General features: G+C 42.3%; 2 protein-coding genes across 5 annotated transcripts in view; one reads left to right on the top strand and one right to left on the bottom strand.

The window, feature by feature from the left end:
- Positions 1–117: 117 nt before the first annotated feature.
- Positions 118–14,539, bottom strand: TCTN3 (tectonic family member 3). Of its 4 annotated transcripts, none has more exons than XM_065672526.1 (14): positions 14,144–14,539; positions 13,317–13,435; positions 9,451–9,581; positions 9,015–9,123; positions 8,828–8,946; positions 8,085–8,120; positions 7,581–7,655; positions 7,354–7,479; positions 6,133–6,228; positions 5,770–5,876; positions 5,023–5,188; positions 3,557–3,694; positions 681–937; positions 118–500 (listed from the first exon to the last, which is right to left on the bottom strand). In XM_065672526.1, the coding sequence occupies exons 1-13, from the start codon at positions 14,497–14,499 to the stop codon at positions 716–718; spliced, it is 1,800 nt and encodes a 599-aa protein (XP_065528598.1). In that variant the 5' UTR covers positions 14,500–14,539; the 3' UTR covers positions 118–500; positions 681–715. The 4 variants fall into 4 exon arrangements, with proteins under 4 accessions (XP_065528598.1, XP_065528599.1, XP_065528597.1 ...); XM_065672527.1 differs by having other exon boundaries at positions 118–410; XM_065672525.1 differs by having other exon boundaries at positions 118–937.
- A 1,616-nt stretch (positions 14,540–16,155) lies between these two features.
- CFAP46 (cilia and flagella associated protein 46) overlaps positions 16,156–27,505 on the top strand; it is a 90,006-nt gene continuing 78,656 nt past the window's right edge. Inside the window, exons 1-5 of the mRNA XM_065672511.1 lie at positions 16,156–16,442; positions 16,986–17,110; positions 18,054–18,185; positions 20,539–20,603; positions 21,141–21,305. Coding sequence (XP_065528583.1) covers positions 16,394–16,442; positions 16,986–17,110; positions 18,054–18,185; positions 20,539–20,603; positions 21,141–21,305 — 536 coding nt within the window. The 5' untranslated portion in view covers positions 16,156–16,393. The remainder of the gene's footprint in view (positions 16,443–16,985; positions 17,111–18,053; positions 18,186–20,538; positions 20,604–21,140; positions 21,306–27,505) is intronic.

Here is a 27,505-nt window from a genome sequence, read left to right as displayed (position 1 = left end):
AGCAGGAATGGAAACACCCACTGCTGTTCATTTCCAGAATGACAACGAACTGACCACCCCAGAGAGAGATGCTTTGTGTAACACTATTGCTAATGTGAACACTGATTAAAACAAAAATTTCAATTGAATATCTGTATTTGAAAAGGCAAAACAGTAAGTAAAAAACTGTCAGAGAGGTGTGGTTGTCATGTAACAAGGACAGGTAAAAGGTCACCAGTAGACATGTCGACCCATAAAATAATACTTCAGTCTGCTTGGGAGGACTCCTGAATTCTGTATGTTTGGTTAGTTCCATGTAGAAGAGTCACATGCTTTTCCAACAGGAGGATGAACCAATGCAGTGCCAAGATGCTTGCACTGAACTTTGCTCCTCTCTTCAGATTCTTTTTTTCAGAAAGCACTCTTGTGGTCTGAGAACATGAAATACTGATTTCAACATCTTCCTCCTTGCTCCTCATCAATGCAACATCTCTCCATCCCTCCATCTCTCAAGTGTTTCACTGCAGTAAGATTTGCAGATGGTGGATACAGAGAACAGGGGCGTGAGAGCAGGCAGACAGAAAACTGGTCACATAGCTTAATCCAAGAGCAGAAGGCACATAGATGTCATAGGCACAACATAAGAATCCGAGGAGAAAAGTCTGATCTAGATCATACTCTGAATGTATAAATTCACTTACCAAACTTTAAGTACAGGACCGAGCTATTTGACTTTTCAACAGCAGAGAATACTACAGATTATTAGAATGAAGAAAAAGTAACCAGCCAGATCATCTCTGTAACTTCTTTCCAAATTCATTGCCACCTTAAATGGGAAAAAGATGTCAAATGGGAGTTTCCAGTGTACTTGGGGCTGGCCTCTTGGAGGTTCTGGCCATTCCGTCATGTCAGTGAAGGTAACAACAGTTGTCAAAGGTATGGTGCTTGTGCTTAGGAACTGTAACAAGAAGGAAAGCACAGAGATCAGCAAGCTATATACAAAAGATACGTCCCCCCTGGGTTTGCTACAGTGGAGACCCACTGTAGATTACTGGCAAGCAAAGTGTCTTTAGGATGGTAGAAGCATTCCGATAAAATTTTTAGTGGAGTAACTGTTCTTTCCCAAGACTGATACTTGGCAGGTAAACTGAGGACACAGGTTTTGACAAGGATCAGTAACTACTGAGCATTGTGTTACAGAGCTCCAGAATGTAAGCAGTGACTCAAGCTCTACTAGAGTATACCTTCTGTTGAGAGAAAAGACGTACCAGGAAGCTGGTAATAAGAACAGAAACAAAGCTAGCTTTATTTTTTATTAAATTGTATTTTTCCTGCAAGGAAAGATCACCTGGCCCTTTGCTGTCAGCAGACATGACTGCCACAAGATTTGATCCTATCAATAAGGTAAAGCAAGGACCCAAAACTATTTCTTATATTTTAGGATAGTTTCAGAAAGGAGACAAGACTGGTAAGTCAGTTAGTAAAGACAGAACAGGGAACTGAATGTCTAAGGCCTCAGTTCCTTTCTGTTTCAACCAGATGCTGCAAGACAACCAACACACTCGCTTCTCGAGCCATCTGGAGTTTCATGGCTAGCTTGGGGGACTAAAGACTACACTGCTGTTGAAAGAGCAATCTCACTCCCTGCCTCAGCTTCCCATTTCTGCATGCTAATCTCTGGCATCATACCTTCTGTGCTTGCACTGGTTTAAGCCAATGTGTGAAATCACCACCTCACTCAACCTCCCTGGAAACAAGCAGGTCAGCATAGGGCATATCAGCCCTGCTGTGGGTCCATCCCCCAGCCCAGCTCTGCTGCCCAAAGGTGGTGCCTGAGTTTGGGACCCTGAGTGTTCCCATTCCAGGATGGCTACAAAACAAAGCTGAGGCTGTTTCTTATCACCTAGGGAAACCTCACTCCCTTGCACGGAGTCAGTCTCTGGCATTCCTGCTTCCAGCCAGTTTAACCCCTTCTTCCAGTTGGGCCTTCTTGCGCTCAGTGCCGACTCATTCCTCAGTTACAAACTGCCCCTGCTTAGCTGTTAGAATTATCCCTTCACTCCTGATGGATAAAAGTTCTATCAATGAGTAAACACACAATAAACAAGCAGCAATTTCAGGTGATCAGCAGTTATCTGCAGAATCTCTGCTTCTTCCAGCTTGGCTGATCCCTCCTTCTCAAAGGCACCAGCCTCCTCAGCTTGGCCAACAAGCCTTGGAATGATTCTGGCTTTGTGATTGGACCTTCAGAACATGCCTTAAGATCAGAGTAGTGCAGAAAAAACTCCATACACAACCCTTCCTCAACTGCGGGGAGAAGGCAGTCAGAAGCAACTTTCAGCATTTACCTGTATAGCCCTACATCATTTAAGACTATCTTACATTTTCAGGAAGTCCAAATGTAACTGCCACCAGGTATTGTGGCTGTGTGTAGAAAATGGGATGTTTTTCCTGGGTTCTGTGTTTTCTGGTCAGTCACTAAGGCAACTCTTCAGTGACAGAGTGTAGTCTAAAGGAAAAGATTTCCTCTAAAGAATGGACAGTTCTCAGATAGACAATCTGTAGACTAAAACTCAGCAGTGACATAATTCAAAAGTAAAGCAATATACAGCATGCATTGGTGATCTCACTGCTGTGCTTACAAATAGCTGCAAATCTTAACTGTTAGGTATGGTACCAACCAGTACCTTTGCTAAAATGTCTTTGCTAGCAGCTCTGATTTGTGGATTGCCACTGGTGAAGTGCTATTTTTCTTGCTGCCAGACTTGCATTTTTATCATTTGCTTTGCAATATACCTTACAGCTCTAAAGTAATTAACATCAGTTGCTCAAGCAGATGAAATCTAAATTTCATCATTCTTGATTGGTTAATACTTACTGAGGCATATACACCCTGCACCTTCACTAGGAGTGCAAATTTTCCTCAGACAGAAGTTTTCTTAACGGAGCCAGGTAACAGCTCAGATTTAGGAAATAACTTTGTGGGGTGGAGATGTCAGTTTGCCTCAGGGCAACATGTGTTTTACAAGGTGAACATTTTCCTATTGTGTCCTTTTCATCTATGTTGCAAGAAGGGAGGATGAAGAGGGACCAGCAGACAAATCCAAATAAGTGATGCAAAATCGCATTTAGACAAATCTGACATTCAAAGTGTGCTAACAGATCACAAGCTTGCCATGTCATACCCTACTGCCATAAGAATATCATGCGCAGGTGTCAGCTGCTTCCCCTAAAGCCCTTGTAGAGGAGTATAAGCCTTGAAACACATGTGCTGCTCAGAAGACTAATGTCAGGGCCTGCACCAAAATTGGATCCACTGACACAGGCTTGAAAAAGGCTATTAATTGTCCTGTTAGCTCCACCTTTCTGCTGACATCATAGAATCGCAAAGTAGTTTGGGTTGGAAGGGACCTTGAAGCTCATTCAGTTCCAACCCCCTGCCATGGGCAGGGACACTTTGTACTATGTCAGGTTGCTCAGAGCCCCATCCATTCTGACTTTCAATGCTTTTAATCATCTAAGGTCCTGAACTCAGTGATAAAGACCATTTGATTCCTCACTTCATAAATAACCATACCTTCAGGGGGTGACACTGATAGAGGTACCGTGCACCCAGTATTTGAGCCTGTGGGTTGGACAGGAGGCCCACTTTTGTCCACAGTATCTGTATCTCCAGGGTCAAAGGAATCATGCAACAGGAAGAGCAATTCACAGCCTGAAAATAAGACACCCAAACATCAGAATAGAGTATTTTTAAGATTAAAAAGGACCACTATGGTCAAAGTCTAGTATTTTGGATAGCATATGTTACAAAATCTTACTCAGTCTCTTCAATACTAACCCTGTAACTTCTGGCCCAGTCAACCACCCATTTTAGAGCTATATCCATCTCAGTGTCCTCTCATTTCCAAACAGAATTTGTCTCAGCACTACCACTTGGATTTTGCATTCTATTTGCCCACTTCCTGACAGATTTATAATTATTAAAATAGAATTTCTGTCCTCCAGAAGTACTTGGATTGCAAACTTTTAACCTTATTATGTAATACATAAGTATCCCTAGAAACTGGAAAATCAGAAAGGATAATCATAAAACCATCAAATGAATAGGAAGTGACCAGGCAGTATTAATTGTAGAAGGCTGTGAGAAAACAGATAATACAACACATTTTGCATCAAAAGGAGTGTGACCAGCAGGCGGAAGGAGGTGATCCTGCCCCTCTACTCTGCTCTTGTGAGACCTCAGCCTGGAGCATTGTGTGCAGTTCTGGTGTCCTCAACATAAAAAGGACATGGAACTGTTGGAACAAGTCCAGAGAAGGGCCACGAGGATGATCAGGGGACTGAAGCACCTCCCGTATGAAGATAGGCTGAGAAAGTTGGGGCTGTTCAGCCTGGAGAAGAGAAGGCTGCGTGGAGACCTCAGAGCAGCCTTCCAGTATCTGAAGGGGGCCTATAGGGATGCCGGAGAGGGACTCTTCATCAGGGACTGTAGTGACAGGACAAGGGGTAACGGGTTAAAACTGAAACAGGGGAAGTTTAGATTGGATATAAGGAGGAAGTTCTTTCCCGTTAGGGTGGTGAGGCACTGGAATGGGTTGCCCAGAGAGGTTGTGAGTGCTCCATCCCTGGTGGTATTCAAGGCCAGGTTGGATGAAGCCTTGGGTGGGATGGTTTAGTGTGAGGTATCCCTGCCCATGGTGGGGGGGTTGGAACTAGACGATCTTGGGATCCTTGCCAACCCTAACTATTCTATGATTCTAACACTGGATTGAGTCTGAAATTCTTTTTTCCCTTTTAAATAGCAGTAACAGAATGCAGGGTTGGGTTTGGTTTTGTTGTTTAGCAAGTACAATAATATGAACCATAATAAGAATCACTGCTTAGAGGCATTGAGACCCCTGAGTTAGTGGATCATCACACGAAGAAAGTAAACCTAGATGAACAAGCTAGTTCTTTTTTTTCCCCCCATGCCCACACTTCCCCAAGGCAAAGATAAGAAAGGAAAAATATTCACAGCTGGTCTTTTTGCATTCCTGTTACCTGCACACTGCAATTCTGAATCAGAATGGTGATCCACTGATCTGCCTGGGTTGAATGAGCACTGCCAGTTATAGCAAGGTCCTCTGCTCTCTTCATACCCTGAAATGCTTCATACAACTTCTGCTGGGTGTAACTACAGTTACTTTCTTCCAGTACTGGGGATAGGCTGGAAATGAGAAAGTAACAGCTCTGACAAAGTGATTTCTAGGACAGGAAAAAAGAAGCTATAAAGATCCTTCCTTCATAATGAGCATTTCTTCTGCTCTTATAATGAGTCAACAGAATCATTACAGGAAGAACTGGTATTAAATGGATGCAGTTTCACTCCCTTCTGCAATGAGAAGGAAGAAGAACCACATAGTGGGGTAACGCATGATAAGATGGCTAAAGAGCTGTCAGACCTGCTCTGTCACAAACAAAAAAAAAAATTATCCATCAAAACCATCACTTTTTAAGGTTCCATTATACTTCATTCTTCAAATACAAACTCTTATAGTCTTGCCCAAGACATTGCCACACTCCAGCCTCAGAAAACATTCACAATGTTCAGACTGTTCTAGAGGTCCATCATCTTTCTGACATTCAAGTTCCCTAAGAAGTATATGAAAGATCTGTAAAGACCCATTGGTGACCTCAGGGAAGGACCTACACTCCACAGCAGTGCATAACAGGCTATAGAAAAACATGCTCAATGAGTCCACTACTTCCAAATGTATCAGGAAAGGTTACTTCAGAGTGTGCTGCTACCTGAGCCTGCAGCCTGATCTCACATTTCTTCCAAATTGTACTGTGTGTCGGAGGAACTGTGAGCAACTTCCATCACCTTCACTCCGTAAAATGCTCATCTGACAAGACTGCGTGTCAAGAAGTCAAACAAAAGCATAAACAGACATAATCCAGGACACCCAATTTGTATTTAGCTATTCTCTCACCCAACATTCCTCATCCTTCTTGCTGGACTGCAATTCAGTCATGACCAAAAGAGCTGCTGATGGCTGCAATGTAATACTCTCCTCACAGGTAACAGCAGAATCTGAAAAGTCCGGACAGCAAGTACCAGAAGTCAATAAAGCAAGTGACTCATAAAACTTGATAGCAGAGAAAGGATACATGCTGCATTGCACCCCTGTTTGTAATCAACAGTGGTGCTCCAGGGATATAGCCAGGGTTTCCACTTCTAGGCAATGTATGAGAAAGAGTTCTGGTCTACAAAGAGGCAAAGGGAAGAAAAAAAGGGAGAGGAAAACATTAGTACCAGTCAGATCAAATTCGCATTCTCAAAAATGTAAGTGCAACCCATTTTTTGAATGACTGAATATTATACACTACTAAAACCTCAGTTACTTGTTTTCGAATCTCTTTCTTACCTGGCAAGTTCATGTGCAGTCCAGGAGGTAAAAAAAAAAAAAAAAAAAAAACAAAAAAATGTCAGTACCCTGAAATGTGGATTCTACTAGGACAGCTCTTGAGACAACGAATTCCTATTGCTCAGCATTTGTCTCTAAGGAAGTGAATGTATCAGTCTGGGCAATTCTACAGATGATCTGCAGGACAAACTCTGCCTTGACCCTGTTCCAAGTGGCAGATTCCACTTCTAAATTGTTTTATGGGGAGAGCCTCTGGGGATAACTTCAGCAAGGTAACACTGCACACTTACCAAACCCTGAGGTCACCACTTACCCCACTTTACATTGCCCTTATGATGCAAGGTTTATATGAACTTCAAACATAAAAGTATTTCCCAGATTTCCACCCCCTCCAAAGCAGCTCTTTTTCCCACTGCACAGGCAAAATTAAATAAGCACCTGGAATAAATTTAGTAACTTTGTTCACAAACATTGAACACCTCAGACACAGCAGAAGCTCCTTCACAAGATCATGCTGGTGACCCTGATCTCATCCTCTCCCCCTGCTATTAAAACAAAACAAAAAACAAAAAAACCCACACCACCAAACAAAACAAACAAACAAAAAATGAAAACAAAAAACCCCCAAACCAAAAAGACCAAAAAACAAACAAGCAAACAAACAAAAAAAGCAAACCCAAATCCAAACCAAATTAAAACAACAGCAAAAAACACTCAGGTAAAAATAGCCAGCCCCTTCCAACTGGTGCTGTGCAAGACTGCGTGCTTGTACTGAGCCTGAGTCTTTCTGATAACATGGTTTACTTGAGACCAGAGCAAGTGTCCCCTCCTGCCTTCAACCGCCAACTGTGTCCCAGGGATCTGGTACTACCATAGCACGACACTGCTCTGAACTCTTCACATCTCATCTGTACAAAACTGGGTCACAAACTTGGTAAGAGCCTAGGAGGATGGGGGCACTGACCCAGAAGTGCAAAGTGAAGCGCTGCTGCAGAGCAGATCCTGAGTTCCCAGAGATGTTGCTCATTTTGAACCAGACAGAAACACTCTGAATCCCATGCATGCCATTGAATTCTATCTCATAGATCACCTGTAAATCCAATCGAGAGAAGAATCAGAGGGAGAGTAAGATAATAAGGCAATGACTTCAAGCGAGTGTTCAGCTGCCCAAAGGGAAGAATGATAAAATACCTCAGAAACAACGTTGATACATGTGTTGTCTCTGATCTGGGGAGCTTCAGGTGGTGCAACTGCAGTGACCTTTATCTGGAGACAGCAGGCATGCTAACTGTTAGTAATGTTTAAAAGGAGTGTGCCTTTCTTATTCTTCTCAACTGCTTTTCTATCCAAGTCAGATTTACCTTCCTACTGTAGCTGTCATATGTGGACATGTCACCCTGCACTAGATGCCCACTTCTTCCTAAGAAAACAAGCTATCTCCCTGACTCCAGCACTATCTATGCCCATTTATTTAAAAGTACATCTTTCCTTATACCCCTGATTTCCTGATTTTTTTTCTATAATGTCACACTGTCAAAAAAAAAAAAAATAAAATAAAAATCTTGTCTTGGACACAGAACATTCCCATTCTCCCACATTCCCAACCCATGGGCATTACTATTAATGAATACCTAAGATTCCAGATACGTTTTATTTTAGAAGCAGAAATTATTGTCATTGGCAATAGAGACTAACCTTCATAGACTGCACAATGGTGTCATTAACTGGGACCTGGGGAAAACAAACAAACCAACATACAACACCAAAAAACAACCAATTTTCTGGGTTTGCAAGTGCCTGAACTCATAAAACCATCACTAAATGCAGACTACATATTACAGATGTGTAAAACTTGTCATCAATTTGTGATCTAGAATTCACAGACATAATCCACAGAAAGCATTTTTAGAACATCAGTAGACAAATTTTGTACTTGGCTCTGCTAATGGCCTGCAGAATGCAGGCATCCTTTATCCATTCCTGGAACTCCCCTTTCTGGAATCAAATAATTACTTCAGCTTCCATTTAAGGAAAAACTAAATTTGGGCCACAGTGACAAAGACAGCCCTGAAAACGTGAGTTAAATTTCATCAGTAGAAGACTTCATACTAGTTATGTAGCTTTAAATTTCCAATATAAGGTAAACTATAAGGTGTTATTATTTACAGTGCCATTTTCTCCAGGAACACCAGAGAAACTCAAGAAGGCAAGAGGAGATATTTTCATATTAATATTCAGTAAGACTGGCATGATGAATCCAGAACAATAAATCTGTTATTTTGAAATTATTTTTAACAGGATTTCCAGCAAGAAGGCCTTAACCATCTGGGAGATCAGGGATGACATACCAGGTGACCTTTAGTTTTCAGTTAGCTGAATTTGCAGTGGAAAGTCAAGCAAATAAGATGTTGAGCAAAATGAAGAAATACAGCATGCACCTTTAGCACATAGAAGTCACGGTAGTAGGAGGCAGCATCTAGGGCAGGGTCAGTAACGCAGCTCTTGCTCAAGTTGGCAAAAATCCGAGTACAGCTTGTGCTTTTACTGTCCAGGAAGCCTGAGTTAAGACACGACAACAGATAAAACAAGCAAACCACACTGAGAAATTCTTCCCCCTCTACTAACCAGCAGGATTTCCATCAACACAAAGTCCACTGGATCCCATTTTTACTGGCTGTCTAAGTGTGCTCAGTACAGATGATGAACCAAAGTAGATTAGGATTGGATCCCCAGCCTGCAAAGACAATTTGGAGAAATCACAGACAAAGTGACTGTGGAATACTAAAGCCAAATGCAAGATGATGATATAATCAGGGCAGAGGCAAATTTATACTTTTCCTTAGTGTACACCCAGTTTCGTTTAAAGAATTCTCCAAAATTTTAAATACAAGAAAACTAATCAGATTTTTTTTTTTTTTACACAATAAGGAATTAAAATAAATGAGTGATAATATAGATTATAGGTAGAAAAATAAGAATCTTTCACTCTGTTCTCATTAGATCTCATTGCAGACAGCTTTACGAGTATCTGCAAAGTGATTGCTATTTTCTTTCAACTTACCCGGTAAAAGGGAGAGAATGATGACTGGACTTGTGATGGTGCTATGAAAGAGTGTCTGCCATACTTCTCCGAGAACTTAAAAAAATCAGATTCTTGGATATCCTGTGGCTGTTGGTAGTAGTTCAGCTTTGCTAAAGGTTGAAATGAGGAAGAAAAAAAAAAAAAAAAAAAAAAAAAAAAGAAGTGCCAATGTCAAATTACTAGAAAAAAAAATAGATCTAAGACAAAGTAAGTATTTTCTAAAAGAAAAAACTTCAGTAATTATAAGCTAGATAGTGCCTTGTATTAAGTAACCCATAGTAACACAGCCAACAGGCTAATATGATATAATCAGTAGATGTTCGTACAGTTTCATGGAAAAACATGGGAAACAGGTGTTTCAGAAATCACAAATGCGATTTTCCAAAAAAGATGGGAACTGCTTAAGGCAACTATCTTAATATGTGCTTTAATTTCTGTAAGATGTCCAAATTAGACACACATGACATTTCAGTGACAAAACACTACCAATAACTGAGTCCACAAAAGGCAACATTAAATGGATTCAAAATAATTAAGGTTGGTAAACCCAAAATAAGTATGAATAGAGAACAGGCATCCTAAAACCCCCAGACTTTCTATTGGCATTCCACAGTAATGCCCTCCTGAGCCAGTGGTATTCAGTATGGTTACAATGGTTTCATGTATTATTACTGCTAAAACACTAAGTCATAAAAAAATGGCAAACTATTAAGGGTATACTATGTAGACTTATCCTAATGAGTCAATAAACAATAAACTTTTGAATACATCCAAATAAAACATCTTACAAGGTTTGAGGAACAACAGATCATCCTGACAATAGGAGTGAGCGGCAGTATCCTTGATTACAGTAGTACCAAAAGAAAAATTTAGGCTGTTTAGTAGGTTGGGGGGACAGAAAGGAAGAGTGAAGAAAATCTCCAAAACTTCAGCTCTCAATGTAATTTTGTTGTTCAATGGCTGAGCAGAGCCTCAGATGTATAGAGCAGCAGGCTGAAATAAAAGTTTTTTTATATCCAAATACAGCAGTAGTCCAGCTTATATCTTTTAAGGACACAAAGGCCAAAGGAGCATTAAGCTCCTGTTTCAGTCACAAAAATAGTTGCATGGAACAGCTTTCTTATTCACTGGAGGGTATAATCCCTACACTGAAAAGGAAAGCACTGATAGTTGTGCTAATCACAACCATTTCTTTTCTTTGGAATGCAGTTCTTTAAGTACTCTCATTATCAGAGCTGAGTACCTGCTAATGCAGACTAACAACTCTACATAATGCAAAATATACCTAAAAACTGGAAGAAAAGGCCTTCTGCAGCAAAATTTAAGATATTCAAACTGCTCAAGTTTTCAGAGAAAAGACATATTAACTTGTTCATAACGCCAGCTATTAAGGGTATTTAATCTTGTACAAAAGTGAAAAAAAGAATTTCAGACAATTTAATTTGTCTGAAACCAGAAAAAAGAAAAAAAAAAAAAACCAAACCAAAAACCACACAATCACTCAAATGAAACAAAACCAAACAAAACCCCCAAATCTAACTAAACCCCACAAACAAACAAACAACTGCAAAAAAAAGAAAACAAGAGTTGGGCTCATGGATGGTTCTTATAAGTTTAAAACGAAGTCATTTTAGTTCTTCCACTGATTTAGAAGTGGAAATAGCAGCAATATTCTCCTAACACCTGCAAAAGCTAAAGACAAAGTTGTTATCTTGAGAAGTTAGTGTGTGAAACAGGAATGCTTTTAAAAGTATTTTATGTACTTTGAAAATATCCAGTATTTCCAACTGTACTTGCAGTTGGATCAGCAAGACTGCCTGACTCATCCAGCTACAGGATCATCAGACAGAAGGAACTGTTACAGATGTGGTGAGCAATCACACTGCTCCATTTAGTATCAATACAATCTAAACTCCGTTTAAGACATACATGAACCTCAACCCTTAGCACAAGACACGCCGTACTGGGAAAAATTGCAAAGGAAAAAAGGGCTACAGAGGGACAAAAGAAAGATTGTGTGTGATTAGCTCTCAAGGTTAGAGGAATGCCAGAGTTGTGGACAGCTGTCAGATGGAGAACAGTATGAAAAAACGGAAAAATAAAGCAATTGAAGGATGGCAATAGCAAAAAAAAAAAAAAAAAATAGGCAAGAAAGATGATCGGGTGAAGTAAAGTAAGCTTTATACTTCAGAAAAGACAGCTGAAAGAGTACGGCAGCCAGGAAAGAATGAGGACAGTAATGGAAAGAGACATTAGTAACAAGCAGAGGAATAAGAAAACCTCTTTTTTTTAGAAGTATCCTTCCTAAAGAAGTACTAGTAAAACTTGAAAACTACTCTGGTATCTGCTAGCAATGGTGAATGATGTTTGTGCATCACACCATCTTTGTTACTGGCCACAATAGCTCATTAGGGTCAGAGCCTCTTCCCACTCGCCCTTTTCCAGGAGGCCATCTGGAGTCAGCTTGATTATATTTCTGCCAGATGCAGCTCATGTCACATCCATCCTGGAAAGGCATCTTCCACAATCAGTTGATGAGAACATATGCATTTCTGTGTTTCCTTGGGGAAAGCCAAAGGGGAGAAGGCTGTTTCTACCAGAGAACTTTATCATCCTTCAGGTGATCTCAAATAAAATTTCTCAGATTTCTTCCAACAAGCACAGAAAAATAAAAGACTATGTAACCAGTGAATTCTGTTGTTCCCAGGTGTGCTACACCTAACAGACATGTGCAATCAAACGTCTATGGCTTGTCCAGTTGGTCAAATCATGTGATAGATACAGGGCCCAAATAATCGACAGAAAAATCTCCTGACATCCACCTGGACAGGGATGATCCTTCCTTTGGACAAGATTACAGATTCAGAATTCTTCTAATCCTATTTCTATGATACCATGGGTGGTATGGGAAAAGGATAAAGTTTAGCTACTTCTGAGTTAGAGGCTGCAATACCCAGGAGCCTGATGGCACTTTCAGCTGTGGTTAAACCCTCATCAAAATTCATCTTTACTCTGAGACCTACTGAAAATTGGAGTGGATGAAGTTCTAGCACTACTACTTATCATACAACATACTATGAGGCTCCCATTGTTTCTCTGTTCTTCCCTGTATGCAAAACATTCAGTCATCATCTGTGAAGACCTGAAAGCAGGACTAGATAATGGGAAGCTAACCCTGTTTTGACTAGTTGTTGGACCACTTAACCTCCTGAGCCCCTCCCAACTTAAAATGCCCTATGAGTTGGGTCAGAAGTAGATGGGACTGTGGGTCAAAAATCCCAGACAAAAGACTCAAGTGGGAAAACCGTAAGTGTTCAAATGTGAGTGAATTTCAATGAATGTCAGAGCTGGACATGAAATCAGCCAACTGACGTACAATGCAGAAAGCAGAAAGAGGAAAAAAGTGTTAATGGCGTGTTAATCCTATGAGGGTATATGATTACTAGAGAAAAAGCATTGCCAGAAGAGAAGAAAGTATGAAAATAAGCATACCAAATAAAGAATCCAAGATATAACAAATCACTTTCTGGTAAATGCAATAGTGGTACATTTCAAACATCAACCCTTATTTGTTGCTGTAAGTGTAGCAAACTCAGATACAGAAACAACTGATAAAAGCTGATTTGTGTTTAGCAAGAGACTCTACCCTTAAACTGACTGCAATGATTTTTATTTTTGTTTGTCTTTGGAGGTCGGATCCTGAGTCACTGTGGTCTCCTCTGGAACTCTTAACAGCCCAAATACTTCGTAAAAATCACAACACAAGAGTTGAAAGTTTAAAAAAAAGAAAATCCTTAAGCAGAGGCAATCTATCAATTAAATGCATGGAAAGATAGGCTACTTACAGTCATGCAGCTGCACACAGAACAGAACAGGTCCATCAGGGACAGGAACGGTATCAGTTGGATAAGGGGCGTTACTTCTGAACAGGAGTGATTTTTCCACACACACTTGACTCACAGACCTGCAAAGACAAGTTCCCCTCCCCCAGCAAACTGTTAGATGCTATTCTTGCATCATTTCATATTTTACATTACTAAATGCCAGTCACAGAACACTATTATTTTTCATGACTTTACATGAGATATTGTACAATTCGCATTGATAATTACTGAAAGGCTCTCTCGTCATCGTAGTAACTCTGAGGATACTCTCTAGCTGAATATTCAGAAATCACTCTGAAATTTCCTGGAACAAAAAGTGGTAATTTAATGTCTGTGTATTAGAGCTCCCCGCGGTCCTCCTCACAAACTGCAATCTGGAAAGACGGTCTGCAAAGATCCACATATTTGAACTCTCCAAGCAGCTGAAGCTATCTTCCCCACTGACAGCATCTCGCAATCTGGAACTGCTTCACTGTCGCTTCACTGTCTCCAAGATGTGTATTAAAGTCCTTTTTCCCCGAGATAAAACTTCCTATTTCCCATCGCCAGTGGCCTCACCGCAGTAACCAAGCCCTGCTCTACTCGGGCCGCTAAGATGTTGGCCACGGGACCTCTTTCCAAGCCTTCCACTCGGGGTTAAACTGCCCAGGGCGCGCAGCCAAAACTAGCACGGCCGGACGGCGGCTCCCACTGGCTGCCCGTTCCCCGCTCCTCTGCCCGCCCGGGTTCAGGGGCAGCAGTGCGGGCAGCGGCGCCAGCTGCGCTGCGCGGGCCTGTTCCCTGCTCACCTGCTGCCACTGGATAGGCGGGATGACCCGGCGGCCCCGGGGTCGCGCAGGCCGCGGGCGCGGGGCGGCAGGCGGCGGGCGGGGAAGCCGCCGGCGGAGGGGCGATGGCGGGCTGCCCGCGGGGCGCGGCGACGCATATGAGCAGCGGGACCGGCGCGGCAGGGCCCGGCGGCGGAGGTCTGGGAGAGGGCCCGGGCCGCCGGGGCTCGGCGCGAAGCCACTTTCTCGCTTCGGGGAGCGGCTCGCTGCGCGCTCCCTGCAGCGAGCTCGGCGGTAGCTCCGGGCAGGGTGCCAGGGCCCCAGGCGGTCACCCGCACCAGCAGCAGAACCAGCAACGCCTCCCAAACCCCGAGCATGGCGGCGCCTCGTCGCTAAGAAACGCTAGCCGCCGCAGCCCAGCACGAGCCGAAGCGCATGCGCACCAGGAGCCCACGCCCGCCCACGGGCTGGGAGTGGCTGACGCGCCGCCCGTCCGCTGCGCCGTAGCTGGGTCACGTGTTAAGCGGTATGAAGTTTAGGTACGGGCATTGTACGGGCACCTCGGTAAGTCACAATAGGCCGTTGCTGTAACTACCTCACACAATTACACAAGGCCAATACATTGCTTTCTTCTTCAGAAATCACCGCAGGTTCACTATAGGGTTTTGTTTCCCACCTAAAGTACACAGATGAGTCTTACTTATTAACATTTATACAAGCATATACATATTTATTAACATTCATACAAGTTACTTAATTTCAGAGGGCTTTGTGTACAGACAGAGAACAGGAAGCAGTCTACTGCTGAATTCTCGTCAGATTCTTGTACATATCTGCAATGTTTCCCATGCTTCGTAAACCGAAGGACCTTCTACTGTTCTGAAATACGCAGCATGTGTGCCTTATTCAGGGGCTGGGCCTCTAGCAAAAGAATTCATTGTACTTACCATTTATATTTTTTGTTACCCTTATGGCCCTGCTAATACTTATCTTTTATTCAGCTAAGGATGGCTGCAAGAAAATGTTTCTGGAAAGTCACCAGCAACACAACGCATAAGAGTGATGTGTTCTGTCCATTGGAATTGAATACCTGGCCTGCACAGAATTTCAATTTAGCAGAAAGTGCAAAGGGCTTAGGTTTAAAATTGAATTTATATATGTAAGCCTTTCTATTGTCTTCATGACTATGGTAATTTACCTCATAGAATTTGCAATGAAGAAGCAATTGGGGGAAATCATGAAGGCCTAAATGCTTCATTTTGTGTCCTCATGTCAGGGCAGTCTGGGAGCTTCCAGGGGTTTTTTGACTGTTTCCTGGACTGTTTTTCTCTGAAGGTTTTGTGTGGGTTTTTTTTTTTTTTTTTTTGCTTGTTTATTTTGGTTGGTTTTGTTTGTTTAGGTTTCGTTTATTTTTTCTTTATCATAAACTTGTGCCTGGTGACATGCAGTGAAACAAGTTTCAAAAGAGAATCGTTTATACTCCAGCCTATGGCTCCTCTCTGCATTGGCAGAAATGATGAAAACGTACTTTGGCATTTTGTTCTGCCTGCTCCCCAGGCTTCTGTCACTGGTGGTGTATGCTTTATTTCCAAAGGTTTCATGTTAAAAGCTCTCAAGACAGGGACAAAAAGTACCAGTGACATCATTTCTCAGTAACAGTTTCATCGGCAGGAGGCTACCAGTCATTGCCTTTGCTGCCTTGCGGCTGGCTGAGAAGTGATTTTTTACAGTTTAATCACGAAAGTGTGCGTTACATGCACTGGTTTTTAGAGGGAGTAGGTGACGTGTGCCGTGGCACAAGCCGCAGCGGTAACACTGCTTAAAAGGCAGCAACGATCGTTACCGGAGGAGGATGTTTTTACTTTCCCTCCGAAGGACCCGTCGAGACGCCTCACGCCGCGCTGGCGGCCGCTGGCTGGCCGCTGGCTGGCTGTTTCCAGGGGCCGCTCTCGGCCCCAGTGTAGCGCGGCAGCGGGCAGGGCCGGCGGGGCGGGCCGCGGGTTGGCCCCTCCCGCCTACCGGGATCTGTTGTGGAGCGTTGCTGGGACACGCGCGCCCGAAGGGTAACGGCAGTCTGGAGCAGCGGCGGGCGCGGGGAGGGGGCCTGGAGGCCGCAGCGGGGCCGCCCTGGCTGCGGCTCTCCGGGCGGACGCCTCCCGCCGCCGGTTCTCTCGGTGGCTCGGCCAGGCTCGTCGGAAAAAGCCTCGTGCTCCGTCGCTCGGGGTGAAAGTTCGTGGGGGCGGCCGAGCGGGGCCCGGCGCCGTGCGCGGCATGGAGCTGGCCGTCAGGGAGCGGCTCTTGGCGGCCGAGAGATGCCGAGGTCAGAGGCAAGGGGGGAAGAAGTCTCGCCCGCCTTTCAAAGAGAAAAACCGCACTTTAAACACGCTCACTGCTTGATCTTAATCTGTTTTGTTGCTAAATACGTAGGTAACGTGTTTCTTCTCTGAATGCTTTGGCTGTGCTTCTTAGCTATGAAGAGAAGGAGCTGCTATAGTGGTGTTAATTGAATCTAGTTTTCTTCCAGACAAGTTTACGTCGTGTAACAGCTTAATTTCTGTGTCAAGAGAAGGAGTACTGTTGAGTTCAGTGTGCTGAATCGGGCCCTCGAACTAGTTTGCTTTCTCATGTGCTAACATTGGTGATTTTAAACTGCAGGAGGGTTGGTTGTTAATGCCTCCTCATTTTACAACCGTGGCTGACTTGGAACAACATTTGTTTGATATTATTTTCCTCAAGCATTATTTATTTCTGTAAAGGAGAAAGAGGATGCCTTATAGTTTGTTTGAAATAATGCCACCGTGTCTGCTGGTCCATCTTGAAGTGTAAATTACCTGTTACATTCTTTATTCCTTTTTAATTTCAGATGTTCAGGCTTTGAAGAATGCTTATGAGTTGATCAAATCAGCCAGTCAAGGAAAATTTGCAGTTGACTCATCTGATAACTTCAGCACTGACTTATATGTTTTATGTGCTGAACAAGCATTTCAGGTTTGTCATTTAGGCAGTTTATTGAATAAAAACATTTATATGGCATACTGTATTTAGAGTTGTTAAAGTTACTACTTAAAAATAATCCCTGAAGTGAAAAACATCACTTTTCTATTTTTGGAGAGCCACTGTTTAAACATACATTTTCACTTAAAACTTGGCCTCTAGATTATCACTTCTTTATAATCAGTCAGCAAAATGTAGTTTGTGAAGTTTAATATGCAAGGTATACTGTAACAATACAAAATAGTAATATAAGAATATAAACTTGAAAAGTAACAGTTTTGTTATGACTGAAGAAAATGTGTTTGCGAACAGTCTCTACTGGGCAAAAGGAGAAAAGATAACATCCTAATTATGAAAGACTGTTGCTAATTGAGCTGACTTTTAGAAAATGTGGTCCAGGTTCTTAATTTGGACGTATTTGTTTCAATCCATGGGTATAAATGATTGGATTTCAAGCAGACTGAGTTTCTAATAAAACAGTTTTATTTTTTTCCCAAACTGCAAGGCATTCAAATTCTGTCTGTTGTCTGAAAACTGAGGTGCAGCACTGACATCCATACAAAATCCTGTGGGCTAATATCTGTCCTTTAAAAATTCTACTAAAAATTTTGCTTGTATGTTAATGATTCTGTTAATGGCTATTAGAAAAGTAAACTTTGTTGACTGTGAAGGGTTCTATGACTGATTGATCTGGGAGCTTTGTTAAATAAAGGATATATTTTCCTATACATTTGGAATGACAAAAGTCTAAGTTTTAATAAATCTGAAAGAGTTTGTGACAAATCTGATATACAGCTTTATGGAGTAATGTTCGCACACTGACATGCAGTTAGACACTACATTTTTAGTAGGTCTGCATTTTTAAAAACCAAGAAACCTTAATCATTTGATACATTTTTTAAAATCTTAAAATGCCTTTTTTTTTTTTTTGTCTTAGCTGGGGTGTCTGGAAATGAGCAGAGACTGTCTAGAGATGTATTTTAAAGGAAGATTTCCTGTGAACCAGTTTCTTGGCAGAGCATATTTGTGCCAAGGCCAGTTGCACACTCCACTGTCTACAGATAATTTGGTGAGAAATTACGAAGTTTGTATTAAGACAGTTTTTAAGAGTTTTTCTTCATAGGTTTTTACGTATTGCTTTCAGTCACGGAAAATACACAAGGTTAATCAGGACTTGGCAAAAATCAAAGGAAAATATATTAATGGCTAATTTGGGAATAAACAGAATTTACCAGCTGAATTAGACTAATATTGCAAACACTTTGGGGAGGGAAAAAGAAAACTTGCAATATTTTTTAGGAGGGCGATTGTTTTAAAATCAACCTTTTCACTTTTTACGTCAATATGATACTTTCAGATCAAATTTGGCTGTAACTGGTAAAATAATTACAGGTTTTATTCAGGATCACAGTAAGCATGTCACAGACTTGTGGAACTGAAGGACTAAAGGGGCTCTTGGAGAGGTTGTACAGTTCATTTCTCTTCTGGAGCAGTGTGCTTCTACCACTGACCAGTGACCTTTCCATGTAGTACTTCAGATGTGGCTTTTTGAAATGAGAGCTGAAGCTTTCTGGTAGCAGCTCAGCCGGATACTTCTGCTTCTGAAGGCTTCTGTGTGTTATTGTTTGGTGGTAACTTGCTGTACATGATGAGCAGTTTTTACCTCCTGCTGAGTTTGAAGTGAAGTGGGATCTGTTTTCAGTGTTTCAATTGTCCTTGTACTGTGGTCAGTCAGCTTTGACAATTTGTCAATGATATCTGACCTTCTAAGATAGGCTTAAGATATATTTGTGTTATTTGTGTTCACAGATTTCCCTGACAGTAGCTTCTGTAGTAGTTGCTGTAGTTTCTTTGAATAATGGGCTTGAATTAACTTTCAAACTAGAATCTTTTCACTGTTTTATTATCTGTATTTTCTCTGCCTTCTCCAAGTGCATGTGCAGAACAACTGATCCATGGTTCCTTTAAAATTGCATACACATTTGAAAAGTATTTTCTAATGTTCAGTTACTCTTTTATGTGTCTAAATTAAACAAGTTTCTGCTGTTATCTAAATCTCAGCCAAATTTTTCTGGTTTCTTCTTTCTAACTTCTTAGAAGTTAAGAACCGTCTCAGAATGAGCAATACTAACTTGGTTCCTTGTGCTGTGTGCAGTAATATGCTTTTAAGATACACTTTGTATCAGCTGTAGAGTTTTTTCACTGCTGTGTTCCTAGATCATTTCTGAAAGTAGGAGTGGCACAACACTGATGCTGTATGACTAGTAATCGTTGTTCACTTAGAAAATATGTTTGATCTTATTTTGGTTTCCATCCTAAGCAATCCTTGTTAGCTGATTAGGAAGCTTGTATTCTTAGGGGCCAAGTGCAACTTTTCTGCTTTAGTGTCTAATATCTCTCAGGCTCTTAAACCTGCTTTTCTCTTATGTAGGTAGTTGCATCTCATTGCTCAGTAACCTTCTTATGCCAGTCGTGGAGTCCAATAAATCAGTCCCAACTCTTGGAGTTCTATTTACTCAGTTCTGTCTCTCTGAACCTTCTTGACTAGGTTAAACAGTCCCCGCTCTGTCAGCCTTTCCTCTTATGAAAGGTGCTCCAGTCCCTTCATTATCTTTGTGGCTCTTGGACTCTCTCCAGAGTATCCACGTCTCTTGTACTGGGCAGTCCAGAACTGGGCACTATACTCCCAAATGTGGCCCCACCAGTGCCAAGTAGAGCAGAGGGGAAATATCCCCTCCCTCAACCTGCTGGTAACGTTTACTTAGTGTCCTGTTAGCCACCTTGCTGCAAAGGTGGGTTAACAAGAACCTAGCAAGGAAAGGTTAACAGAACACTGTTAGCCATCTTTGCTGCCAGGGCATGCTGCTGGCCTGTGTTCAGCATGGCATCCCAGGTCCCCTGTGTCCTCTGAAAAGCTGCTTCCCCACTGCTTTAATGACCAAAAGAGCATGCCTGACGCACCATTCAGGTGGCCATTCAAAATCTTGTTGGAGCTTTTTCTGAAGAAAGTAATACCTCAAGTTTTTAGTGGGACAAACCAGTATTATTTCTTTTTCCTGCCTTTGCTCTTGGGTGTTTCTAAACTTCTTTGCTGAAGACTTAAAAGCTACACAGCTTTGCTGGTTTGGAAAATTTCAGTCCTGATAATTAAAATTTGGCAGAAATGAAAGAAACTGAAAATACAGTCTTAAAATCTAAAATCAGGAAAACATAATAGACAGTGCTACTGATGTTTAGTTATTCTGTTTCTGCATCAGCAAATTATTATGGCAGCATGTTTTATTTGATATTGGTCTGAAAATAGGAAAAATAATGTACTGACTTGTGAAAGCCATACTCCAATTGCATTAATTTTTTGTGGGTTTTTTGTTTGTTTGTTTGTTTGTTTTGGTTTTTTGTTCTGTTTTGTTTTTTTGTTCTAGGAAGGATTTGAAAAGTTTGTGCAGCTTTTTATGAAGGCAATAGATTTTGCCACCCATGATCAAAGGTAGGCCCTATTGACAGGATTAACTCTTTAAATCTCAGGAAATTCTACTGATACACTGTTTGGCCTAATGTCTCAGCTGATTGTGTCAGATTTTCACTAGGTAGTCTGGGGTTGTGCTGTTCAGGGTTTTCTTTCATTTGTGGATTTTCCTTCCATTTTGTTACTGTACTTCTGCACTTCCTCAACTGCTGTGCATGTTGCAATGTAAGAGTACTGAACAATCTTAAAAAGATGAGATGAATCAGCCTGTTTAAGGCTGATAGATACATCTGAGCGTTTCTTTCCTTTTTATATTTATGGTCTATAACAGAGAGCACCATGTTAGCTTCTTTTAAGTGGTTAATTACTGGGTATAGTTGCAAGAACTACCATGTTTTTGTGTTGGGCTGTTCTCAGTTCTTATCCAGGATTGGTTCTTATTTAAACATGGTAAAAGTCCCAATTTTTGCTGCTTAAAAGTGTCTTAAAATGCTCCATCTATAATTTTATGTCTACCTAAGTCCATGAAATACTTAATTCTTGATTCTTATTTTTCAGATACTATTTTTTGATATATAATGCCTCAGTTCTTTATTGGAAACTTGTAAGGCCGTATCTTAAGCCTGGATTCCGCTATTGCCTTATTCCCAGCCTTTCTCAGATTGTTAAAGTATTAAACCAGACTGAAGAGCAAGACCATGAATGGCGAGCAGAACTCATGATGTAAGTTAATTTTAGTTTTTCATCTGGGCATTCTGTAGTCCTCTCGTACATGTGACTGCCACCTGAGGTAGTCTTTAGTAATGTATATTTCATTGGCAATATTGTAGACACATTTATTGTAGAAAGCTTAATTCATAATTTTTTAAAGATATATAAATGTACTTCATTTTATGTAGCAAAGGGTGCTTCAGTTTAATGTTTATTTTAAGGTTAAAATTTTAGTGGCAGAGTCAGTTAGGCCCCGGGTCCAATCTGAAGCATCACAGTCATTTTGGATGTAGTGTTTGAGTCATTGCTCATGTGCAGTCCTTTTAAGTGAGGAGAAAGACAAACTCCCATTTTTTTCAAGACCTGTTTTCTTCAGGTAAAGAAACATTACCTATAAATAGATAAACAAAAATCTCTTCTGGCCTTTGATTCCTGAATACCTTTAAATAGATAAACAGAAATCTTTTCTGTCCTTTAATCCCTGAGTAGAAAGAAACAGCCTGGTAAGGCTGTTATATATATACTTATATATAAAATATTTATATATGAAAGTATATCAATATATGAAATATTAATATTATTAATTTATCATATGGTGATATTCTGTATTAATGGTATTGTATATAAATTTATATATTTCTAAATAGCAATATATAAATATATATAGATTTATATACATAAATACTATTTAGATAAAAATACTATGTATAGTACTTATATATATAAATACTACTTATATATATAAATACTATTTTTATATAGGTATAAATACTATATATGTATATATAGCAACCTATGTTATCTTTCTTATATATAGAATCTGCATAATGAAGGAAAATTACAATGTATCCTGAATAAATAGTATTTTTATACTTATAGTATTTATATATAAATAGTATTTTTATATATAAATACTATATATATAAATACTATTTGTGTATATATAGTAACCTAAGACAACTTTCTTAATATGTTTTCTGTTGTTAATCCATAAGTCTATGTTGAAATGAAATTTTATGAAAAATCAGTGAACAAAATACATATTTGTATCATTAACAGAGCAATTAAGAATACAGTGATGAGTTGTCATCAGTAGTGATGTGGTTTTTTGTCCTGGGTTTACCAGTGGCCGTTTCTCTCCTTCTTAGTAACTGGTGCTTACAGACCAGTCAGTCTCTCCTCTATGCCTGGTAAAATCTTGAAGCAGATTCTGCTGGAAGGCATGCTAAGGCACACGAAAAACAACAAGGTCCTTGGTGACAGCCAGCATGGCTTCACTAAGGGGAAATCCTGTCTGACCAATTTAGTGGCCTTCTATGATAGGGCTACAGAACTGATGGACAAGGGTAAAGCAGTTGATGTCATCTACCTGGACTTGTGCAAAGCGTTTGACACTGTCCCACACGACATCCTTCTCTCTAAATTGGAGAGATACCAATTTGATGGATGGACCACTCGGTGGATAAAGAACTGTCTGGATGGCCGCACACAAAGAGTTGTGGTCAATGGCTCAATGTCCGGCTGGAGACCAGTAACGAGTGGTGTCCCTCAGGGATCGGTGTTGGGACCGGTCTTGTTTAACATCTTCATCGCTGACATGGACAGTGGGGTTGAGTGCGCCCTCAGCAAGTTTGCAGATGACACCAAGCTGTGTGGTTCGGTTGATATGCTGGAGGGAAGGGATGCCATCCAGAGGGACCTTGACACACTTGTGAGGTGGGCTGATGCCAACCTTATGAAGTTCAACCATGACAAGTGCAAGGTCCTACACCTGGGTCGGAGCAATCCCAGGCACAGCTACAGATTGGGCATAGAAGAGGTTCAGAGCGGCCGTGCAGAGAAGGACTTGGGGGTGCTGGTCGATGAGAAAATGAACATGAGCCGGCTGCAGTGTGCGCTCGCAGCCCAGAAAGCCAACCGTATCCTGGGCTGCATCAAAAGGAGCGTGACCAGCAGGTCGAAAGAGGTGATCCTGCCCCTCTACTCTGCTCTTGTGAGACCTCACCTGGAGCATTGTGTGCAGTTCTGGTGTCCTCAACATAAAAAGGACATGGAACTGTTGGAACAAGTCCAGAGAAGGGCCACGAGGATGATCAAGGGACTGGAGCACCTCCCGTATGAAGACAGGCTGAGGAAGTTGGGGCTGTTCAGCCTGGAGAAGAGAAGGCTGCGTGGAGACCTCAGAGCAGCCTTCCGGTATCTGAAGGAGGCCTATAGGGATGCTGGGGAGGGACTCTTCATCAGGGACTGTAGTGACAGGACAAGGGGTAACGGGTTAAAACTTAAACAGGGGGAGTTTAGATTGGATCTAAGGAGGAAATTCTTTCCTGTTAGGGTGGTGAGGCACTGGAATCGGTTGCCCAGGGAGGTTGTGAGTGCTCCATCCCTGGCAGTGTTCAAGGCCAGGTTGGATGAAGCCCTGGGTGGGATGGTTTAATGTGAGGTGTCCCTGCCCATGGCAGGGGAGTTGGAACTAGATGATCTTGAGGTCCTTTCCAACCCTAACTATTCTATGATTCTATGATTCTATGGTGCAAGTTCTGTGTTTTGACTTCCAGCCTGGAAAGAGAGCTGATAACACCGGTTGTTTTTAACTGTTGCTAAGTAATGTTTATTCTGGCCAAGGACTTTGTGAGTCTCATGCTCTGCCGGGAATGAGGGGAGGCCAGGAGGAAGCAGAGACAGGACACCTTACCTAAGCTAGCAAAAGAGGTATTCCATACCACAGTACGTCATGCCCAGGGAGGTAACTGGGAGTTACCCGGAAGGGCACGATCTCTCTTTGGGGGGGTCGAACTCATTCGGCGATGGTATCGTATTCTCTTCTCCTGTTATTTTCTCTAATCAATATCATCATTGGTGGTAGCAGTAGTGATTTGTGTTATACCTTAGTTACTGGGCTGTTCTTATCTCAACCCCTGGGAGTTACATTCTCTTGATTCTCCTCCCCATCCCTCCGGGAGCGGGAAGGGTCGGGGGAAGGAAAGAAAGAGGGAGAAAAAGAAAACGGCGGGGGAGTAAGTGGACGAGCTTTTGTGGTTGGATTTAAACCACGACAGTTCTTTTTGGCGTCCACTGTGGGGCATGAAGGGTTGAGATAACGACAGATCTGACCGGGTTAATAGTCACTCGTCACAATGCTGATCTATTGGCTCTCAAAGTTGTTTCTCTTGATCTCACAGTTTCAGAATGCTGTACATTACATAGAGCCGGTATTTGCTGTGTTGGTGTTTTTCAAGTGTGGGGCTTGGGCTAAGGTTTTTGTCTCATTGCACTTTATGATAATGACTTGTAATACAATAGAATCGTTGATCATGAAACTGATCGGTCTTATGTTCCCAGTGTGGTCACCACCTTTATACTTTGGGAGGTACATAATAAAGGTGCTTAGCAATTACACATCCTTTTTCTCCTTCTTGGGCGGTCAACCTGTGAAGGAGGCATTCTTTTACCCTCCCAGCCCCCCTCTCAGACCATTTACAGCATCATTTGAGAGTTCTGAATTTCTTGAGTGGCCTTTTAATACTGTTGAGACCTGTTTGCTGATTGTGATGGGGATCACCATGTTGGCACGCATACAGAGTGTGTTCTGCCCATGACCATTTCACCTGATTTCAAGAGTTAAGCAGAGTCAGGTTTGGGCTATGTCTGGGGTTAAACAACGATATAGGAGGACCAAGAGATTTTCCTCGAGGCTGGACAGCCATGGGTGGCAGGGTGTGTGGGCTAGCATGGGCAAGTATCTAGGTCAGTGGGCTCCTCCAGTACTTTGGAATTTCACCCCCGAACAAGTGCAAAATCCGGAAGAATTAGTAAAACACTTAAATGAGGTATGTGGTCAGTCTGGCCATACCAGAGACGGACAAATCATGGCAACGTGCTGGGGCTTGGCCTGTGCTTACAGGGCCTTGTTCAACACTATCCAGCACCTTCAAAAGGAAAAAAATGCCCCTGCATCTGAGGGCAAAGCAACAGTCAGCGCAGCTACTCCAGCTCCAAGCACAGCACCTACACCACCCCCAGCAACAAGTACAGTCGCTACCCAAACTTTGGCTGCAACAGACAGCACGGCTACCCCAGCTCCAAGCACAGCAGCTACACCACCCCCAGCGACAAGTACAATTGCTACTCAAACCACAGTGATAATCACTGCAGCTAAACCAGAGGACCAATTCGTACCAATATCGGTTGCCCCTATACGCAAGAGAAAAAGCAAAAAGGAGGCAAGAAGGGTGAAGCAAGATGAAGAAACAATGTATTCACCAACCGGTCCAGCATTTGAGCAGGAGTCATCATCAAATGACGAAGAAGAAGAAGAGGTGACTTCTCGACCTCGGACCTCAACCGAGCTACGGAATATGCGAAAAGATTTTACCCGTCAACCAGGGGAGCACATCATCACCTGGTTGCTCCAATGCTGGGATAATGGGGCTGATGGTCACAAACTAGAAGGTAGTGAAGCCAAGCAGCTGGGATCACTTGCTAGAGAAGGGGGAATTGACAAAGCAATTGCAAGAAGGAAAAAGTCCCTCAGTCTTTGGAGGCAGCTCTTGGCAGCTGTGAAAGAAAGGTTTCCATACAAGGACGATGTTATGAGTCGTTCGGCCAAGTGGACTACTTTAGACAAAGGCATCCAGTCTCTGAGGGAATCAGCCATCGTAGAGATGATCTATCACATCAGCCAAATAACGGGGATATACCCATAGACCCAGATGAAGTCGAATGTACACGAACCATGTGGCGAAAACTAACACGGAATGCACCGTCATCATATGCCCATTCATTGGCAACAGTAACCTGGAATGATATAGTACCACTAACAGCGGATGAAATGATTCATAAACTCTGAGAGTTCGAAGACAACCTCACCCCTTCCATCATCTCAGCTGTGGAAAAACTGTCGCAGGATCTCAAACAATTGAGGGACGATCTATCTGATTGATCCAGCTCCTCACGTGTACCAACACACGTCTCAGCTATTAACAAAAGGCATCCTATTCTTCGAGAGAGAAGATACAGGAGGTATACCCCGTGGGCCACCCTATGGTTTTACCTGAGGGATCATGGAGAAGACATGACGAAGTGGGATGGAAAACCTACTTCAGCTTTGAAGGAACGGGTGAGCGAATTGAAGAGGGGAGCAAAGGCCAAGACTCATCATCCCATGAGAGCTGCGGCTTCAGCCTCTGGTGAGCAGGTCCCCAGATGGAGTGGAAGAGCTGACTTTACTCCAGCTCCTGTGATAGCGAAGAATAATCCCTTTCAATATGACTTAAGTGTTCAAAGTTGTGGTGACTGTTAGAGGGGCCCTGCCTCCAGCCAGGTGGAAGTAGGGGATAATCGGATTTACTGGACTGTGTGGGTCAAATGGCCTGGCACGTCAGTCCCACAGAAGTATAAGGCTTTAGTAGATACTGGTGCACAGTGTACCCTGATGCCGTCAAGCTGTCAAGGGGTGGAACCCATCTATATGGAGTATATGAAAATAACTGCTACTGCTGAACCCAGGACATACAGCCCAGAATGCTGCCGGCTGCCTTTGGTTCCATAGCTGAACACTGCCGGCTGGTGTTCAGTTGGCTGTCCACCAGCACCTTAGGTCCTTCTCTGTTGATCTGCTTTACTGATGTGTTCGAATGCTTTCACAAGGCACAGGGTCTGCGAGGCTTTTCTGGTGAACACTGAGGCAAAGGTGGCATCAAGTCTCCACTCCCATAGAATGTCATAGAAGTATAATTAATATATCATATAATGGTTTGGGTTGCAAGGGACCTTAAAGATCATCTAGTTCCAACCCCCTGCCATGGGCAGGGACACCTTCAGCTAGACCAGGTTGCTCAAATCCCCATCCAACCTGGCTTGAAAAACTGCCAGGGATGCGGCAGCCACAGCTTCTCTGTGCAACCTGTACTAGTGTCTCACCACCCTTATAGAGATGATAATAAATCTCCCCTGTTTCAAATTAAGGCCCTTCCTCCATGTCCTGCTACTACATACCGTTGCACAAAGCTTTCTTGTGGGCCCCCTTCAGGTACTGGAAGACTGCTATAAGGTCTTCCCAGAGCCTTTTCTTCTCTGGGCTGAACAAGTCTGTCTTCACAGGAGAGGTGTTCCAGCCCTCTAGCCATCTTTGTGACTGTCCTCTGAACTCACTCAAGCAGGTCCACATTCCTCGTGCGTTGGGGACCCTAGATCTGAACGCAGTACTGTAG

The sequence above is a fragment of the Lathamus discolor genome, chromosome 3, assembly GCF_037157495.1.
Source record: "Lathamus discolor isolate bLatDis1 chromosome 3, bLatDis1.hap1, whole genome shotgun sequence".
NCBI classification, from domain to species: domain Eukaryota; kingdom Metazoa; phylum Chordata; class Aves; order Psittaciformes; family Psittacidae; genus Lathamus; species Lathamus discolor.
The sequence above is the reverse complement of the archived record's forward strand: the minus strand, read 5'-3'. Positions and strand labels throughout refer to the sequence as shown.

Coding starts and splice junctions, on each gene's coding strand:
- TCTN3 (XM_065672525.1), bottom strand. CDS start 14,499: ATGCTCGGGGTTTGGGAGGCGTTGCTGGTTCTGCTGCTGGTGCGGGTG. Junction 6,229..7,353: donor GCTTCACTTTGCACTTCTGG/GTCAGTGCCCCC, acceptor GCCTCTTTGTAG/ACCAGAACTCTTTCTCATAC. Junction 5,189..5,769: donor AGATCAGGCTGCAGGCTCAG/GTAGCAGCACAC, acceptor TCTCATTTCCAG/CCTATCCCCAGTACTGGAAG.